Source organism: Calliopsis andreniformis, unplaced genomic scaffold (genome assembly GCF_051401765.1).
Source record: "Calliopsis andreniformis isolate RMS-2024a unplaced genomic scaffold, iyCalAndr_principal scaffold0022, whole genome shotgun sequence".
Taxonomy (NCBI): Eukaryota; Metazoa; Arthropoda; class Insecta; order Hymenoptera; family Andrenidae; genus Calliopsis; species Calliopsis andreniformis.
Window position 1 is genome coordinate 5,368,633 of NW_027480432.1, and position 20,831 is coordinate 5,389,463.

The following is a 20,831-nucleotide window of genomic DNA, read 5'->3' on the forward strand; positions in this document are numbered from 1 at the left end:
CAATCATAGAGTGTCGAAAAATGAAGAAAGAAATAAAGCCAGAAATGTTTAGTCGTCTGGTTCTAATATTTGAACCAGTATAAAGTTCCAGCTCTTTTCTAAACTACGTGTCTGACCAGACGCAGTTTCATGCTACTAGTAATCGTAAAGTGTTAAAGAATGAAGGAAAAAAGTAAAGTCAGGAATGTTAAGACTTAAGAAATTAAGAAACTTAAGAAATGTTTCTGTGATCTATAAAATGTTAGACTCGTACAACGTCTGACTACATACAGGTTCATACTACTGCAGGCTATGAAGCAGCCAGAAACTATATCCACTATACAAACATAACATTATAAAAATAATGATCCACCCACCCTCCTCGCACACACAACCGACTAAAAAACTGAACAGCTTAAACATACCCTAGAATACAGAATAATTGAAAACATTGCACCGTGAACGCTTAGAGCCTCTCTTTCCCAAGCAAGCTAACAGCTCGCAGCGCAATTCAAACTACAAAGAGTAAATCTGGCATAAAACATCAGCCAGAAGCCGCAGAGCAGCGCAAACACATGCATCCTCGAGATATCGAGAAGGGTTCCGTTTACAGAAGGCTACAAAGCTCTGCACCTAATATCAGCGTCAATTTTTCTGCCCTGCGGGAGCACGTTAGAACCGCGAAGGGTTAACATTTGCACGGCGATATCAGAAATTCCCTAGTGTAGGATTATCGCGAAAAATCGTGGACCGAATAACAAGAGTTTGCATAATGTGTTACGCCACGCTGCTCCTAGAGGAACTTAAACATTCTCCACCCCCGATCTTACCCGCGATCCTGCTATCGTTTCCAAGGGGAGTCGCCGCAGAAGGGTTAATAAAATTTCGACAGGCTGGAAAACCAAACAAAGCCAGCGTCCCCTCGCCCCTATCGCGCTCGCGAGCTCGCCGCGGAACAGAGTTTTTGAATAACAATACCCCCGACAACGCGGACGTGTCCAGCGGCGGATCGACTGACAATTTGTTTGACAGGGGGTTATATTTCGATGGCTGCGTCACTGCACGTCGAAGGAACCTCGATTGCTCGATTTTTCTCTCGCGTTGCGTCGCAACATTTCAACGATACTCTTGAAATATTCATCGCGGCCACGGCGAGAAAAAAATGTCTCGCTGAGAGGAGCCCCCGTGAAGCGATCCCCTGCTAAATGAAATTTCCGATGCTTCATTCGGCTTCGAATTAATTCGTGCTGAGAGTAGGTGTCAAAATATCAATGCATAAAATATCAACGAGGGGACAGCTTTCGCGTTTTATTTCGGTTACGATGCTGCCAGAGGAATTTCTGCTCTCTGCCCCTTCGAGTCTCTTGAAATTCTCGAAGGATGTGCTTCGAGGTGTGTTATTACTGCAGTGATTTTAGGAATTTTTGTTTCAATGAAGCAAAGAGAATACTGTATACTGGTTTATAGAATACTGTAGCTCGTATTAATTGCCTCTAAAAATTTCACTCGTACTGTCTTTTCAGTAGTTAAAATGGAAAATTGCGTTCTTGCATAATTACATTAAGTACTGCAAAGTTTTAGTATTCCAAGAATTAATTACCAAGTATGTAAATATAATGTAGGTACTTGAATATTTTTGAATTAGGTAAATTATAGAACACACAGGATTTCCTTGTTTCTCGAGACTGCTAGCGACCATTTTGTATAATAAGCTAGGATTAGCAAGGAAAACTTCGCCACTGGCGTGAACAGTACAATTCATTAGAACGATAGTCCAATAAGCAGCAAAAGGATCCTTTTCTTTGTCTTTCCCCAAGTGCCTTGACTATATCTAAACGAAGACTACAAAGTATTACGAGAAAGAAAAATCGAGCTAGTCGATAGGATTGCTCAACCGGAAGTGGAGCCCAGATCTCCCGTTCTCTGGAAGATTGCTCCAATCAGTTAAGCTTTCTTCCTCAAATCTAATATTCGAAATGGCTTATGTAGCCCAAGTGGCCTGCTAAGGGTGGTTTTTATCTGTCAAGAAAGAAATTCAAAAATTTGAATAATTTTCGAATTTAGAAAATTGAAAGCAACTATATTAATTAATTCTAAACAGCACTCTCTGACTATTCAGCTTTCACGTTAAACCTTTACCTACTTTTCTTTCTTTTTAAAGTACCTTGAAAAATTTCAAGTCGGGCTCCAGAAAAATGTACTACCCCTAGAAAGGTTACCTACAGCAAACCTTCGACATGAATCTAATAATTCTTCGTAAGCAAATTCATAACTCACTTTATATTCTATTTTCAGCAATCGACCTTTTCTCTAAATTGATTTACTTTACTCCCTCTAATCTAATATTCCAAACACCCCAGCGTCTACTAAACGAAGCTATCGTCCAGCATGACGGTTTCAAAATTCCAGCTGGCAGGAAAACGGAAAATTGAAGGGAATAGGGAGAGAAGGGCGTTTCCATTTCAGAAAATTTCAGAAAGAAGATCCTCTGATCGAATTCCCGAGCCAATATTCGAGGCCAGATCCTTCGTTTACCGAACCTCCATCTCCGCCAATTGACTCGACTCCTTCCAGTCGGGACGCTAATATTCAAAATGGCCGCCAGCGACGCGTGCACGCTCCTTCTGTTCCCTCCTTCAATTTCCACCGTCGTTTAAAGATTCACCGATCGTTTTCGCCAGTGTATTTAAACGACCGCGACAAAACACAACCCCCCTCGTTCGAGAGAACGCTTCGAGCGATTCGAGGAAACAGGGTGGGGGATGGCGGTGTCTAGGAAGCCTCGCGAGTAGAGGTCACGATTCTGATGACGTATAATGTGTTAAAACACAGGTGTACACGGTGCACAAGAAATTAAAAATCTATGTTCTTAATATATGTCTACATGAATTGCAAACACAAGTGTAAGATAGTTGACCTGCCACTCAATCAGGACTCAGTAGTCGATTACTTAAATTTTCTCAAATTGATCACACAATAAGTTACAAGAAAACTGCAAGAGACTAAGTTCTCTGTCACTAAATATCACTAAATTAAACAATATAAATAGCCTCTTAAAAAAGGCCTCCCTTGTCCTCACTCTGAATTTTTCACTAAAAAGATTAACATCTCTGCCAGTTAATCGACTGCTGGGTCAACCACCTCGCGTCCCTGTACCCAAAATTCCACGAGTTGGCGTTTGGACTCGTTTACCTTACTCGAACCCTACGCCCATTGAAATGCCCGCGAAATAAGGACCTCTGCTCGCGAAGGAACGCAGAGTCGCTGTTTCAGTGTATACCAAACCCGTACTTGTCGATCGTTGATGTACCAGGTGAGATTGGCCGCGGGTTTGCTCCGTCCGGATGTGCAGTTCAAACGCAGCATATCGTCAATCCGGTATTTCCTCCTTAGCCCGTGTATCGACGGCCTTTGAGAGGGTAATTCTGCGGAACAAGAGACGCCAGGTATACACGGGGCCGGAAGTATGCGAGGCATGTTCGAAACCTTGCTTTGACGTTCTACCCTCGCCCCCTCGGCACCCTCCCTTCGCCATACGCTGTGTACGTATGGCGAAAAGGGGGGAGAAGTTTTCAAGATTCCAGGATACGCGTACTGGAAGCCTCTGTACCGCGGACTGATGAAAAATTCTTCTTTTATGCCCAGCAATTCGCGCTCGAGTTTCGATATCGGGGTAATGTATTCATAAGGGAGACTGCGCTGTGCCAGGGCCCGTGGTTTTCAGGCAGTGTTCGTTGCAGTTGCGATGCTAGTGGTTTTCAGGGGTTTGTGCAGGGTTGCCACGGAAGTCCCTTTCTTGGGTATAGTGGGGGAAGAAATTACAGATGTCTTATTTAGCGTTATTATTTCTACTGTTGTATTAGCGTTACCAATTTCTTTTACTACTCTCAAGGAGGGAGTTCACATGGCAACCCTGGTTTTCAGGTGAGAAGGGTGGAGGTTGAGGAACCCTTGGCCGAAGTTGGGTGAAGTTTGTGGTTTGGGTTTTTGTGGGGTAGGCTGGTTTCGAGTGTAAGTTTCTTAAACAGGTTTTGTTGAAGTTAAGAAAGAGGGAGATTTAATTTGTTCTTTACTATTCTTGTATAGTAAAGAAAATATAAATTCTATATCTTAGATGTTAAGTCCTTAATTAGAATTTTCAAAAATGTGGCACAGGTCAAAGGAAAAAGGAAAAGTACATTTCAGAGTACCTTGCAAAGAAAAGTGTACTAAAGTCAAACATAGCTCCTCGGTAACAAACCCACTGTGTTCCTCTCCAGTTCCCCTAAAATATTCCTATTTCCCACCACAAGAATCCTAACAGACTACACAACACATCAGAACCAGCGAGATTATAATATTTTGATCTCCAACCACAACGCTTGTCCCAGAACGCGGCAGTAGTACAAGTAAACGATCGCGCAGGGTAGTAGTACAAACGTACGATAGCGACGCGATTCCTCGAGCCTTTCTCCGCGAGATAACGAGAACGTTTGAGCGGGACATCCTTCCGTTCCCTTTTCCTCGTGTCGCTTTTATGATCCATAAGAGGCTCCTTTACCCGTCTTCCCTTTTCCCTTCCTTATACACGCGGAAAAAAAGTTCGAGTGACTGGTAGGCATTCATCGGGGAACAAACACGTGAAAAATGCGAGGGCCTTCGGGGACTAGACGCGGAAATTGGAAACGTTCCGCGCTGATAAAAACAAAAAGGAAGAAAAAGAAAGAGGAAAAGCCTTTTTTCCGCTCGCCGGATGCTTCGCCACTGCTCCCTGGAAATTCGGGATTTATTAAAAGTTGAAACACACAGGGGGAAGATTTCGTCGTCGACCGCGGAAACGCTCCTGTTTCTCCCCCGTCTTCGTTAAAAATTTCGAGACAGGAAACGGGGCGTTTTATCAAAACACCCTCTTCCTTCCGCGCAGCATTCCATATTCCTATCCGCTGGAATTAATTTCGAAGCGAGTAGAATGTAAAAAGGAGCCGTCGGGAAAATGTTCACCCTGCTGCCGTGGTACTTAATTTCGCCCCTAACGTTTCGCTAAAGGGAAGGGGGTTGCTTCGAGCGGAGAAACGAGGAGCTCGCACGTCACCGCGGGAAAATTCTTTTCACGCGAACTTTCTACGTTCCCTTCGAATTTTTCCATTCGACGAGTCACAGAGACTCGCGAAAAGTTTCGTCTCCTCTACCCCTTGCACCACCTGCGCGCCCTGTAACCCTTACCTACACAATTTTCTTTCGTAGTGTTCTCTTTAGTAGTGCAAATACCCCAAACTGCCAACAACAGAGCTCCTATTGAATAAACATGGACCACTCACGCGATGGTGCGTGAGCGGTTACTTGCTGAAATTTCTCATCACGCGTTACCGCGTAATCGGCAGTGAAGGTACTCTGGAAAGTCTACGAATCAGATTCGTCGAAGTATGGCAAGGGGTGGAAAACAGAGGTGAATTTCGAGTCTACTAAACTTTCATTTCCTATAATGCAAAACGAGACAAGTTGCGGCATTGTCGCGTGTCGGCCAGAATCGCTATTTGACAACAGTTTGTAATCCGTATCCCGTGTTTGCGATTCAAACGACGCGTTGGGTCTGAAAACAACTACGGGCTCGGTTAAATGTTGCTGCAATTAAAAATAACATTAAAACAAACAGCTCGAGTATATTTTTTCGAAGTGGGTATAGAAGTGATGTTGAATATTCGTGTAAACTGAAATTCAATAGCTCCCGGCGCGAATGGACTTTAATTATTGTTTATTGTATATTATTGATCGCGGCCCCTTTGATGAAACGGAAACACTTTTTTAATGAAATTTCAATAATTCGTCGGCCAGACGGTTCGGGAATTTCGGTTTTTGTTTAAGGGGCAAAACGGCCAGTTTTTACGTGTGAACCTTGCTTTTATGTTTTGGCGAAATGACCTGTGGCCACTATTGTGGTTAAATAAACAACGTCAAATGATTTGAATATTGGCTTTTGTCGAGGGGCACTATTTTCGTTAATCGTGGACGTTTTTGATGAAGTATTGTTCGAAGAGGAAAGTGTAATTTTGGAAAATTAATAATTTAAATTATTTGTATTGCTACTGTTTCTTTACCAAAGGACTACAGGAATAAAAACACTGAGGATACAAAAGCCTGGTTATAATTACATTTTTGAGCTTCGTAGATTGAACTTTTTGCGAGGAAGTAGACAAGTGTATTACAAGAACTAGAAATTTAAAAATTGGAGATCTTAAAGAAGCTTCGAAAATTTATAGAATTACAAGAAATTACAAAAAAAGAGAAGGAATTCAATAAATTGAAAGAAAAGACTTGAATAGTGGAAACAATTTCAGGCACGAATGTGGCGAGTACAGGCGAAACTTTGTGGTAATGGACACAACTACCATGTACAGAGATCTTAATGGTGGATCGGCTAGGGTACCCAAGGATCGTTAATTCCCACCTTGAAGTAAAAATCAGACCCTGGGGGTAGAATATTAGGTGGAACAACTACCACACTCTATAGGAAATCACCTTATCAAGGAAATAATGGACACAGAAATACGCTTGTAATGAGTAAATACTGTATATGTGAAAGCTTCTCTAGGGTGACAGTAAAGGTACCCAAAATTGTAAAACGTAAAGATTCAGAAACTTGAGCTTTGAATATTTGAAAATTTGAAAATGTGAAAACTTGACAATTTCAAGGCAGAAAAATTTGGAGATTTGCATACTGAGAATCTTCAGAATTTGAAGGTTTCAAGCTTCGAAAACTTAAAACATTAGAATATTTAAAGATTTGAAAATTTGAATATTTGAAAGTTTGAAAATTTGAAAATTTGAATATTTGAAAATTTGAATATTTGAAAATTTGAATATTTGAATATTTGAATAATTGAATATTTGAAAATTTGAATATTTAAAAATTTGAAAATTTGAATATTTAAATCCTTGAACTAGCTTAAAAACCTAATACCTATGTAACATGAAAAGCATAACTCAGTCTGAAAATCGCACCCATAAACCATAACTACAAAACAACCCCCGTACACACAACAAACTTCCCTTTTCCTCCTCTGCCACTTTGCATCCCTCTCCCCCTCCTCCACTCTGCCTCACAGAAACTAAAAGTCCAGAACTCATTGTCCCCAAATTTTCCGATCCTCAGCCTGGCACCTACGAGCTCCCACTCCCAGCTCCCCTTTGTCCCTCCCCGTCGCGTCGCCAAGACAAAGGGGGCGCATCCGAAGAATGTAACAGCGTCATAAAGCGATTATTAAAGCAGTACTCTACAGTCAGATAAATGGCAATTATATAACAGCGTGGATACAGCGAAATGGTAATTTTCGCAATTCCCTCGTTCGTCGCTTTCTTTGCCACCCCCCAGCATCCAGGGCGCAACAATGAAGAAGACTGTCTCGAATTTATGACCAGCAGTGTATTTACCCCGTAAACGCTACCACACTGCGCAGGAGGACTATCTTTACGCCTCGAGCTTCGTAACCCCCCTCACCTTTTTTCACCCTCGCCCGCTGATACACACCCCCCCGCGATTTGTCATTCCCCAGCGAATTAACGAGCGACAGTTGACGGTGTCGCGGCTGTCAGCGACGAAATCCTCCCCTTATCCTGTTAACCCACTTCTGCTATCTCATCCACCGAAGAAAGGGGTTGAAACAGACTGGGAGAAAAACGAACGGCGAGCTGGAAAGAAGTGAAGAGCGAAAGGATGGTTAACCTAATTCTCCTTCACCCTGAAACACCTAATTCTCGTTCGCTCCCGCGCGTGTACCCGCAGTATTATCTTCGGCTCGGTCCACAGCGATTCGCGTAAGCCCTTAAGTCCACCCCCGAACGGTGGCTGGTATTAATTCGCAGTTCGAAACTGTGCAGCAGCTAACGCGCTGCCTAGTACGCCGCGTACGTTTCGTTTCACCTCCACCTACGCAAGTACTGTGCACTGTCTATAGAAGGTGGCTTTGGATCGAACCGTGTGCTGCGATTACTGTGCATCCCTGGGAGACTCTTGCCAAGAGAGACAGTAGGGTTTTTTGATTCAGGAACTGGGTTCTGAGTTATTTTTGTCGAGGGAAGCTGTTGGGCGGGTAGATAGGGGAGATTGGTTAGAAGAAATTCAATGGGGGTTGAAAGGTTTGAATGGCTGGGAGGGGGAGGTAGTTTAGAGTGAAAGTTTGAGGGAGATCGATTTCTTTGGAAACGGTGGTTTCAGAACTTTTTGGCCATTTTTGGGTCCCTGGGGTTGGAGGTGTTATAAATTGCGTGTTAATAGGGTGGGATGGACTTCGTTTCTTGTTATGCAGTGATGAATGTTTGTATAAGGGGTGTCAGAAATTCGATGGGGTGATTCTATGTGATAAAATAAGAGGAAAATGATAGAGAATAAAATTGCATTTGAGACTTCGTTTTGAAGTTATTAATTGTTAAAGATAGGTACCTACACTGAAATATGTCTGACTTATCTTATTCTACTGACCTATACTACTAGCCTCGCTGTGCTCGATCAGTGATCTGGCTAATGTACGCTGGCAGTAGAATAAATTCTGTTCAGACACACATCACGCAATCCTTAGATGCTTTCGCGATAGTGTATGACTGAAACGAAGTCTCAACATTTTTTATTCTTTATTTTTATCCTACTTTAACATGTAAAATTATTCCTTAAAATGTCTGACAATTCTTATCAATTATTCCACGCATTGATGCTGTTTAGAATTTTTCTAAACAATTTCTTGGTAATTCTAAGCTGTGTAAGTGATACCTACTACTCAACAAACAAAGTAGAAGGCTTCTAATAATACAGAATAATTTTCCTTTCTGTTTTTATACAGTGTATCTACAGCTGACAGATGCAGCTTCATTAAAGAGTTAATAATTTTCAATGTTTTTAATTTTAGGGATTCTATAATAGCAGATATTTTAAATCAAACATATCCCTTACCAACGACGTTCATGGTGGCAGACACAATGGCTGTGTGGAAGGAAGGCGCGTCCGCGGAGACCTCGCAACTGTACTCCCCCGCAGCGTCCAGCTCGAGATTCATCAATGCAACCTGCGTCGCATTGCTCTCGGTTTTCTGCAACAGAGAATCGTTCCATGTATTCCTCCTCAGCGTCTTCCGGCTCTAGAACATCCCCCACTGAAATATTTACGACCTTCGATACTATAGAGCTTCTGCTCATAAAAGAAAGAGATGGAGAATGAAGATAAAACTGAAAACCTGAATCTTAGAAACTCCTAAGTTTGGAATATTGAGAATCAGAGGAACTGAAAAATTTGTAATATAAGATCATGACAATTCTGAATATTGAAGAATTTTTAGATAATGTTTAAAATTCTAAATTGCGTATTTGCTTTTGCCAACTTTTTGGAATATTTAAATTCCCCAATCTTTATTGAATTTATCGAATTTAATCTTTTAATATCGTCAGTATTGAAGTCTCTAAAAACTGAAATACTCAAGTTCTCCAATTTTATTAAGTATAATCATCCAATATTTTCAGTATCGAAGTATCTAAAAACTGAAATATGCGAGTTCTTCAACTTTTACACGCATGACTACAGAAAATTTCAAATTTCAATTTGACAAATTCAACGACGCCTCAAGGACTCTACAAATCCAGTCCCTCCATCCCCCAAAAATGGCAGAAGCTCAAAGTCAGAAGAATCAAAGCTGAAAAAGCAACAAAACCCTGCACCACTCCATTTCAGCTCCCAAATTCGCTCACTCTGGGCCCCAAAAAAAAGCAACGACAGAAAAAATGAAACGAAACGAGGCGCGGGGACAACGGCGAAGCGAAACTGAGTACATTGATCAATCGAGGGGAAGACAAAGGCTCGGCGATCGGCAGTTTCGCATTGTTTTCGGCCAGCGATGCACACCGAGCCGAGGAAGACAGCTGGACCCGCCAGAGCCCCGACTCTTCGCGATATCGATTCGACTGACGTGGCGGTGTCAGTCGATTTCAACGAGCGAACCCTGGCAACGATTCACACGCTCTCGCGAAATGCACCACGGCGAGCGGTTTACGAGCGACATTACGCGCCCGTAACACTGCACTGTCGACCAGTCGTCTCGCTAAATTTCGCGAGCCCTCGCGATTTATTTCGCCCGCCACCCTTGTCTGACCCCTCGCCTCGCTCCCCTCGCGGGAAGGTTTTTCTCCGCGGCGCGAGGATTCGCCGCGACGAAAACGCGACGTCCAGCCACGAGGGATTTATTAGCCGACTCTGGACAGAGTAATTTCAGACTTTCGTAATTGTACAGCGTGTTTTTAGGTGCGTCCAACAACCAGACACTTGCGGGGTAAACGAAGGATTATTTGGGACGCTGGGAGCATGTGTTTCAGGGGGGTGAAGAAAAGTTTCGAGGGGTGACTGAGAAGGGTGGGTTTTTTTTAAGGGATTTTGGGAAGGGTGATGTGGAAGGCTAGTGCAATTTTGAGTAGTGTGGGGTGGATTGGGGGTGCTGTAATACAGGGTGGTTCAGAAAGGAATGTTGGAAACACATTTCTGAATATTGTTAGGACCACTTGTTGGAGCAATCAACTGATACTCTGTGATGTAATGGATATGTAAAATATGTGTGAAATACAGTATTCTTTGATATCGTTTTGGGACCCCACGTGAATTAAAAGTTCGTTAAAATTCTGAAATTTGAATATTCGAGAATTTCTAAATTTGAATATTTGAGAATTTTTAAATTTGAATATTTGAAAATTTGAATATTCGAAAATTTTTAAATTTGAATATTTGAGAATTTGAATATTCGAGAATTTTTAAATTTGAATATTTGAGAATTTTTAAATTTGAATATTGGAGAATTTAAATATTCAAGAATTTTCAAATTTGAAAAGTTTGAAATACAAAAACTTGCAAATTTGAGGACAAAAAGGGTTCGAAACTTTAGAATTGCTCACCATGAAGCACAAAAAAGTGTTATGAACGCTACGTGTAACTACAATTGGGATTGAAAGTCGTAACTATTACGAGGGTCTCTGTAGTGCCAATTGCAATCGTCCAATAGGAACATTCCTGTCCACGATTAATCCTCTACATGCGACATAGAGTTAGGAGTTACTATCCCTTCAAATTTCGAAAGCGGTTCTTTAACAAAACGAATTCGAACAGTATTTACCTGAATCCTCAGTTAAGTCGTTGTAACTCAAATAATTCCGCTGGTGTATATAATAGATTAGACTGTCACCGACATCCGTGAGACCGCAGTGCAAACAAGGCGTCTCTGTTTCATTAATTTAGAGCTGGGGAGAATTGTTACCGAAATGATCGAGATTAATCAAGCCTCTGCTGGATTCAATAGTTCTAACACTTTTTAACTATTCGTCACACTGAATTAATTTTTAGTAGCTATCCATTATCTATCGATTTTATATCACTGATATTTTTTATAACCTAAAATTCATTTTAAAACTTCTTTTCTGTTTAAAAAATTTCTTTAAAAATATAATTTCAACGTACTGAAATTTAATATCAAAAAGACTATAAATATATTTAATTTCAAAATTTCATCTTAGAAACTGCTGGTAGTTGATTTTCTCAGGATTGCCATCCCTTAACTAATCAAAATTTTTCTGGTGGGTCAATTCGATATCTTTTAAACCGAACTGAATTTCAAATAAAACATCTCTCTTAAATAATTTAGAGGTAGATACAGTTTGTTTAAAGCTACCATTCAAAAGGAAATACATTCACATTTAAACCTTAAATACATAGCATCGTTTGGCAACACAACTCCCCAATTATTTTTCCACAACTGTTTGGCACACGAATCAGCCCCAGAATATTCTGTTATTTTTCAGAGACTCATGTATTTAAAAATTGAAACAAAATTAATCAACTTCCACACCAAATAAAAACCACTCAAACACAAATACTGTACCACACCCAAAAGAATCGCTTCGCAAACCTCACCCCAGGCTTTCGCCGCTCTGCCCCAATAACACAACCACACAAGAACACAACATCAACTAACCACCAGCGCCAGTGTGCTACGCCCGTCGAAAAGTCTTCATTCTTCCAAGACACTGACGAACGAGCACCCTGGCACAGGCAGAGGGCGTGTTTACGATATCGTCGAAGATAATCTCGAAGGTGCCACGACAATAGAGACATCAATGCCGCGCTATTGCTAACTCAACGCCTAAATACAAGCCTCGTAAAAATACCAACGCCCCAGAGACTGTTCGAATAATTCTCCCTCGAATCGATGGCGGCGCGCCACGAGCATCCCCCCCTCATCCCCGCTCATTAAGGAGCCCGAATTCGCCAAGTTCCGTGGGGACGCAGGGGGCGAGATATCTCCAGCACCATATTTTAGAACATTCGGTTATTGTTCCATCCAACTTCCCGACCACGATAAATCCCAGGACGTTGGTCTTTTCCCGCAGCCCTGGCGGCGTTTTTTCGTCGCCGCGACGCCAGCCTGCCGCTCGTTTCTTCTCTTAAATGTCCCGCGAATGAGCAGCCCTTTGGGTTCACGAAATTTCGGCGAAGGGTCATGCAAAGGGTAGGATGGACAAAGGAGAAGGAAATGTTGAGCCTAGTGTCAATAGCAATTTTACGAGCGTTCTATAGTCGAGGTACTTGGGTGTATTACTGTTTAAGAGTTCTTCATCTTGAAGATAATTTTAAATAAATTCCAGATAATTTGAAATAAAAGCTTCTGATATTTTGAATCTTGATTTAAAATAAGAAACGATATTAATCATATTTAATTTTAAAAAATTAAATAAGATGATCCTGAAGTAAAGACTTGAAAGAAGAAGAAGTAATTGTTGTTTCTAATAGTTTAAGTAACTATTTATAGTTCACGTAACGTTTATAAAATAAAATATACAGTTTGTTCCATAACAGGTACCAGAAATTTTAAGGGATGATTCTCTATATGGACATTAGAATAAGGTGGAAATTTGTGTGAAATATGTCTGACTTGAGACTTATTCTACTGCTAGGGTCAAGCACAGCGAAGTTAGTAGAACAAGTCCCAAGTCAGACACAGCAAAATCAGTAGAATAAGTCTGAAATCAGACTCACTTCATTAATTCCCGATTTATTTTAGCACGTAAACTCACCCCTTCAAATCTCTAAAACTTGTCATCGAACATCCTGCCCACTTATTCGAAGCCCTCACACTCAATCTTCCCTCTGTCGCAAAAGTTTTCACTCAGAAAAGCGGATAGGAACGTAAAAATATTTAAAAGAAGAGGGGGTGGTCCAGAGCAATTTTAAAATACTCCAGCAAGAACATAATAAATTCTTAATATCCCGGAAGTCGATAACCAGATATTGGCACGAGGGTTAGGGGGCTTGGATGCTCACCTTCACCGACAAGTTTCCAATGGGGAAAGTCTTGATGACCGGGGTCTCGCTCGGAGCATAGCGATAAAACTCCCTGCCCCCTTTGTACCACTTGACGGTGTACAAAATGTCGCCCTCGGTGTCATACCAGCAGTTCAGTACCGTCGAGTTCCCCTTTATTACGGCTGTTGGCACCTGGATGTGCACCTCTCGCAGACCGGAACAGATTCCTGCAACAGACAGGTGTTTCCTAATTTAATGAGTGGCGGAAGAAGTGGGTTGCACCAGGTTGCTGTGTCTTTGAATATCGACGGTGTGGAAAAAGGCAAGGAAAGGTGTAATGAACTGAGAAGAGGGTGAGAGAGAGGCTTTGATCAGAGATTTAGGGTAGAAATGAGCAAAGTGATTTTTGATCGACGCTGGAAAGATTGAGTTTTAGTGGCAAGTGGGAGATGGGATTAGGGGTAAGTCGTACGTGTAATGATGGTGGAATGTGTACCTTGGTAAGCAATAAAGAATATTTGAAGAATTTGTAAATATGGAAATTTAAAAATTCGAGAATTAAATATATTGAATATTTGAATTTTTGAAAATTTGAAAATTTGAAAATATGAATATTAAGAAATTTTAAACATTAAAAACTTTAGAATATTTGATGATTAGACCATTGACAGATTAATTAACTCCAAAATTATAAAATTTAAATTTAAAATAGTTTTAGACTTGAAAATTTCGAAAATTGTTAAACTTTGGGCCTATCTAAGGATTCCTTGTAATTAAAAAATGTCCCAGGGGCAATTGAAAATGTATGGGCGAGTGATTCAGCTTGACAGAAAATAGAATAATAAAAGCTATAATCTCCGACGGGCGAAAGGATTTAAAGTCCATCTACTCTCGTTCCTGTGCGATACTGTGCAAACATTTTTTCTGGAAAGTGCTCGTCCGTGCTCTATTTTTATGGTCCACGGTCAAAGGTAGAAAATTAGGTAGGAATTTCTGGTCGAGTCGTTAATACAACGCGCAGCACTCACTATTTCTGTTTGCGAACAAACTGTGTTTTATTTGCGTCAGATCCTGAGTCAACAAATTAATATTTGAGGAGCAAAGGGAGCTTCTCTGGCTACGTGCTTTCGGTTACTCGACGTTGACACGTTATTCGAACCCCGTTTCGTTGCAATCCTTTTCTGTAGAACTCCTCCTTTTAACCCTTCCGCAGAACTCCTATTGTAACGAAGACTCGTGTAAACCAGTACACCTCCGACGTGCCAGAAATTCGAAAAGTTCTTGAATCCCGTGTCGGGAAAATCTCGGAATTTTACAATTTTTTGAATGGAATTTATCGTACGGAACTGCCGAGGATAAAGTTGGCAAATGTAGAGTGAGGAATGATGATCAGGGAGAGGAGGGCGGTAAATACTTGCAATGGTAAGTCTTCTCTACTGCAGCGTGTATTTCGCTACTTTGATAGTAAACATGTCGATAGGGAAAGCGCATTCGCGGCGGTGCGTTCTTTACGACTTCCAAACAGGAAGTAACGCAGCTGTCGCGTGCGAAAATTTGTGGGCTATTTTTAGGGCCAATATTGCAAACGTACACGCGTACCACTGTGCATGGTAGTTTGTCAAACTCAAGAATGAAATCTTGTGTCGAATTGCAAACAAAATATTGACAAATATATTCACGTAAAAGAATGAATAAAAGAATGAGGAATGAGGAATGAAAAATATAGAAATAGTTTCAAATGATTTCTGCTTTATACTCTTTTCACTCACGTTATCTTTTTCAGGATGTAGCTTGATAAAAAGTTTAAAAAACATGTTGTGTACTGTTTTGTAAATTGTCTACGAGTAAAGTAGAGCATATTTTCTTCTCTCAAATACTAGTTGTATACATTCCAATCTGGTTCCGATAAGGACGTAAGAAAATATCCGTTTCCGTAAATTCAAACCAGCCCCCAGATCCCAAAATAAGTTTTCTGTACCTTATGCATCGGAGCTATCGCGTTGAATGGATAATATGTACTCCGCGATGAATACAAATGTTGTGTGATTGCATTCGGAACACGTTTTGAATGTGTGACTGGTGTGTTCTCAGCGGAGTCTGTCCGATGATTAAGTAGAATAGGTCAATAACATTCTCCACTTCGTCTGAATATATTTCAACTTTTCTACTTACGATAAAAACAACTTTCACAACTACGTTGATAGAAGAATTTATCCTTAGATATATTTCCAAATAGAAGAATTTCCCAAGAATAGAAATTTGGGACACTTCCTGAAGTCTGTTCATCAATTAAGTGGAACAGGTCAATAATATTCCCCAGTGGGTCTGAATATTTTTAAACTTTTCCACTTACGATGAAAACAACCATGACAATAGGAGAGTATACTCCTAGATACACTTCCAAATAAATGAATTCCCCAGAAATAGAGATTTTGGCAACTTCCTGAAATCTGTTCAACAATCAAGTGGAATAGTTCAATAATATTCCCCACTGCTCTTGAATACTTAAACTTTTCCACTTACGATAAAAAGAACCTTCACAACTACTTCGCAAGGAGGGACTCTATTATCCCTAGATATATCTGGAAACCAGAGAATTTCCTAGAATAGATTAGCGATAACACCAGCGATAAGCAAAGTCTAATATTCTAACGTCGACAGGGCTCATTTTTCACTCGGCGTGTTCTGACCACTTTTCCAGCGCGCGATCTAGCGAATAAATCCTGAATCAATTTGTAGGCAGAAAACAATTTGTTTTAATTGGAATCTCGCATTAGTTCCCTCCCTGACCACTGTCGCATTAATTTCACTAGAAACAGAAGGCTAGCGCGACCGCAGTCAATTCCGCAATTAGAGCGAATTCCAGGGACCGTCAAAATCCACCTTCGCGAGACATTAAAAGAGAAGTGTTTCATGAAAATATTACAATCCACGCACAAGATTTCCCATGGTGCCTGAATATTTTATCCCTCACTTAAAGGGGTGTTCTACTGTCAGACATGATTTTTTTTATAGTCTTTTTCACATTTCACGAAATAAATTCGCAAAACATCTTGCTATCCACATTTATGCACGACTAAAAAAAGTATTTATATTAACCCAATTTTCTACGTTAATTAGAAACAAAATATACATAAATAACTTATGAGAATTCCTACGTAAAATTTCATGAATTGTCTGAGTGCCATTATCAATTATTATTCACGACATCGTCATATTACGTCATAACACTGATGCTATATCATCTAAGGACTAAAGCAACGACCATTAGCTTTCACAATGCTACATTATGACCGATGCTGGTAGTTGCAACAGCAACTACTTACGTCTAGACGCAGCCAAATGGGTAATTACAGCCACCGCTTTTTACCGTATTCCAAAATGTAACAACCAAGACGGCCAAGCTGGCCAACTACATCCACCCTCACACGTGACCACTAATCCTTCCAACAGCTTCCCCAAAATTTTTGCAAAGTGGCCCGCGGCGAGAGGAAGATTATGGGTCCTAATCCCACTTTACGCCACGAAAAAGAAGTGGCCTCGGATGCGACGAGACCCTTGCGACCGCCTGAGTATAATTCTCACCCTCGCGAAAGGTTGATTCTCGCGCCTCGTTTCTCGAATCGAGAAGCCAGAGAAAAGAGAAAAACGGAAGGGAGAAAATTAAATGGAGGGAAAAATTGAAGAAAAAGAGAGAAAATAATAGATCTGTATGGAGACATAGAAAATGGTACATATGAGCAGATTTAAACATTAGAAAGTTACAATGATAAATGAAAGAAAGATATAGAGGGAGCGTTTGTAACTTTTTCAGAAGAAAATTTTTGGAAGATTTAAGAAATTGTCAGGTTTATTAACCTGGATTTTTTGTAAACTATTTGTTACATGAAAAAATGTTTCTGTACCTCCATTTCTGTAAGTCCATTTTTTCAAAATTACATTTTTTACAGGGTCTTATTGCTTTTTCAATTTAATAGTATAAACTACTTCAAATACTATGTTAATAAATAATTGCCTCTGTTTTTCGGCCCTCTTGAAAAAGAACAAAAATAGACTTCGTTTAGTCTAGCTCTGAGGTACAGATTTTTTCACACAACAAAAAGTTTAGAAGAATGTTCAAGTGACACAGTTGCGTGACTCGCCCTGTAAAAAATCTGTCAGGCTACCTCGTCAAGACTGATCAAATCAGTATATTTATTCAAAATGAAATCTCGCCAAAGTCCTTAGGACTAACCTTGCCCAAATTATCTTAAAAAACGATCCAAAAAGGAAAATACTCCCTCTATATTCTCCTTCCCCTAAGCTCCTAATCCCGCTTCGTACCCCAAAAAAGCAAATTTACAGCAAACCCCACGCCAACTGCTCGCGTATAATTCTCTCCCCTGGTAGGGTTGCGTTTCGCGCTTGGTTTCACGAATCAAGACGTCAGAGAAACGGGAACCAGAAAAACGAAGGAAACCGGGACTAGAAAAAGACAGTAGAGACCCATGAGAAGAAACCAGAGAGAAAAAGCTACAAACCAGAAGCAGAAAATCGCGGCGGGGGTTCGAGGGGGGTGCAGACGAAGGAATCAAACCAGTAACATCGAATCGAGGTAAATTCGGGGCTCGGCAAATTAGGTTGTTAAGATTTAATCGGACACGGAGGCATTTTAAGCGTGCACCCAAGCGCCCTTCCGCCCCCTCGTCGAGCTGGCACGAGCGGAGGGGGTCGGGTCGAGATTTAAATTACACGGAGTTCCTTGAAACCTCGGTCGAAGTCGTCGCCAGCACGCTGTCCGTACGAGATAGCGGGGATCGTTAAGATTTCTGGCGGATTCCGTTCGCTGGGGAATTTCATTTGCGACTTCGCCCAGCTCACCTCTGCCCGGCCGTCGTAATTTAATCGTCGATGCAATTGGCAGCGCTGGGGGGACGGTCCCACCCTCGTTTAAGAAAAGCTTGGCGAATTCATTACGAGGCGACGACGATTAAAGCGGCAGGACCGGGGCTATTTAGCAGAAACAGCTCGGCGCTGGCGCTGCTGAGGGGAGGGGTCGCCAGTCGAACTCGATCCGCGCGAAGGGACCCTGAAAAGCTTCGAAACGGCCCCTGGAGACTTCGATGGGGCTCGAGTGGACCTGGCTGGAAGATAAACTGCGGGGCAAATTAGCGAGATCAGGGATCGCGTCGCTGGATTATATCTCGGCCCGCGAGAGACGTATCGGGGGTGGGGGATGCTAACAGCGCGATGGGAGATAAGCTCGCTCTTTATGGAAACCTGGAGGAAGATGCTGCTGGCTACTGGCTGCTGGCTGCAGCTGGTTTTTAGAAATTTTAGCATTTTAGGAATTGAGAATTTTATGGTGTTGTAAAAGGGTGACTATTTGGAATTCAGATCTAAGTCAGTGGTGGACAGTATTTAAATAATTGTAATGCTACATTTTTTTGGACAGGCTCTGCTTTAAGTGTTTAAGGTCAATGTTCTAGTACCTAAATGCTTAAGATTTCATGTGTGCGAGTAAATAAAGAACCTAAAACAATATATCCGAATACTTTAATTACGAGATCTCAGAAACTAAGGATGCTATTTTATAACACTAGGTCTTATTTTTAATTAGGTACATTTAATACATTAGAATTTAACCCTGAAATTGAATAAAATTAACGCGAGTGTTCAGATGCCAGGACATGGTCAACTACTGGGACATTTATGTTAACAGTTTTAAACAATTGCAAATTTGAATAAAAATATATTTTCTTATTCTATTGTCATCGATTTCTCGCTACACCTGAGTCTCACTCGAGATAAACTGTCAAAGGGTTAAATAATGTTCCAATAAAAATTGTGAATAATTTTTTGCTTGAATAAGTATTTTATCTGCAATTTTTATTCAAAATTGTAACTATTTTACACTAACACAAAAAATGTTCTACCTCAAGGGTCTTGAAGCATTCTGTACAGTATTCCTATTAGGTTTCAATTTTGAAAGAAAAATTCAGGGAAAAGACATTAAGATAATTGCGAAAAACGAATGCAAGAATAACGTTTCTTCTAAAAATAATTTTCTTTTTAATTAGGGAAAGTTATTCTTTAATTCTGCATCGAGATGGGAAACGTAATGTTCTCTTGTTCCTTTAATTGTTTAATACTTTTAGAAATAGCGTCGTTTCGAATTCTATTATACACTTTGGATGGAGTCCCTGCTTTTCTGTTTTATCTATACTCTTTCCAAAAGTGCTTAACAGAAATAGATGACTAAGCTAAGATGAAGTTTTTAAAAATTCCGTTTCCCGAGTTGGTACCAGGATAACTCTAAAAATACTCGAACGATTTACTTAAAATTTTCAGGGAACATTCAGTAAAACGACCCTCGATTAATTACGCTTCTCTTTTTCAGCCAAGAAGATGCGGCAAAAGTTTCGCCGAAGTCGATATTTATTATTTAGAACGACCTCATTTTATTTCACCTAAGAAATTTTTACTCTGATGCACGCATCTAGTTAACTGCACCATAATTCGAAAATTTGTCGATGCCTCTGTTTTACTTGAATCGTTTCGACAGCTCTGACGGTTGAGAGAAATACGATCGACCGTAACATATTTGCACAAGCAGTTTACAAAATTTTCTGTTAAATCCATATCTGGGAATACCTCAATATTTCCAAAATGAATATAAATTGAATCGATACAGGTTAATGAGAGATAAAAGATTCTATTTCCAACCCCATTTCTCATTCAGCTGCATTATGTGAGATGTAACCCTCGTCGTTCATAAGTGTCATACCCCGTATCACTGACAGACATTTTGGGTTCACAGTAACTAGCAAAAAACACGCCCAGTGGATTGTATCCTTCAGAAAACGACAGTGATGGTAATTTAATTACTATTATGCTTCAGTAGCTCACAAAAAATTTCTAAATTTACACGATGCAAAGAGCTGGCTAAAATTTAGTAACTAGTTGCTGTGATAGCTCATTTACAACCAAGAAAACTTTAAATTTTAATTAGCATTTGCAGTGTATAGAGCCTCGTCTTGGGTCTTTGAAGGTGTATCCTGAAATGGTATTAATGGGAACTAAATCAGAGCGGAGAGGATCCAGCGACCCTCAATAAGTTTCTACTCGTTATCTCTTCGTGTTCCTTGCGAAGTTTTTATCCCAGCGCTGCGATCATTTATTTTTTCAAACTGCCTCAGTATCGACTAGGTTTACCACTTTACTATATCCTAATGATTATATCATGGAACATTACAACGTAGCTATCCCAGTATATCTCCTTCTTTTATAAATTATTAATAAACCTAGGAGATAGTCCTGATGAAGAATTCAAAGAGCATATTACTGTCTAACACAGCGTAGATTTACAATAGGTTTGGATCCACTTTCATGAGTGTTCCTACAATGAGAACTGTGAGGACTAAATCAAAGTTAAGACACTCCACTGAGATCCTACTTCTTATCCTCTCACATTTCTCCCCAGCCTCTTTGTCTGACGCTAGAATCATCCCTGCGTTTGAAGCCAGACCAATTTCCTACTACTTCACTGTATCCCTTCTACCGACCACTTTGC

The 20,831-nt window shown here is 40.5% G+C and overlaps 1 protein-coding gene across 1 annotated transcript in view; it reads right to left on the minus strand.

Annotated features, from left to right (window-relative positions):
* LOC143186742 (cell adhesion molecule 3-like) overlaps positions 1-20,831 on the minus strand; it is a 38,510-nt gene that overhangs the window by 10,209 nt on the left and 7,470 nt on the right. Inside the window, exons 2-4 of the mRNA XM_076390483.1 lie at positions 13,298-13,506; positions 8,900-9,035; positions 3,271-3,404 (exon numbers count right to left, since the gene is read on the minus strand). Of these exons, the coding sequence (XP_076246598.1) occupies positions 3,271-3,404; positions 8,900-9,035; positions 13,298-13,506 (479 nt within the window). The remainder of the gene's footprint in view (positions 1-3,270; positions 3,405-8,899; positions 9,036-13,297; positions 13,507-20,831) is intronic.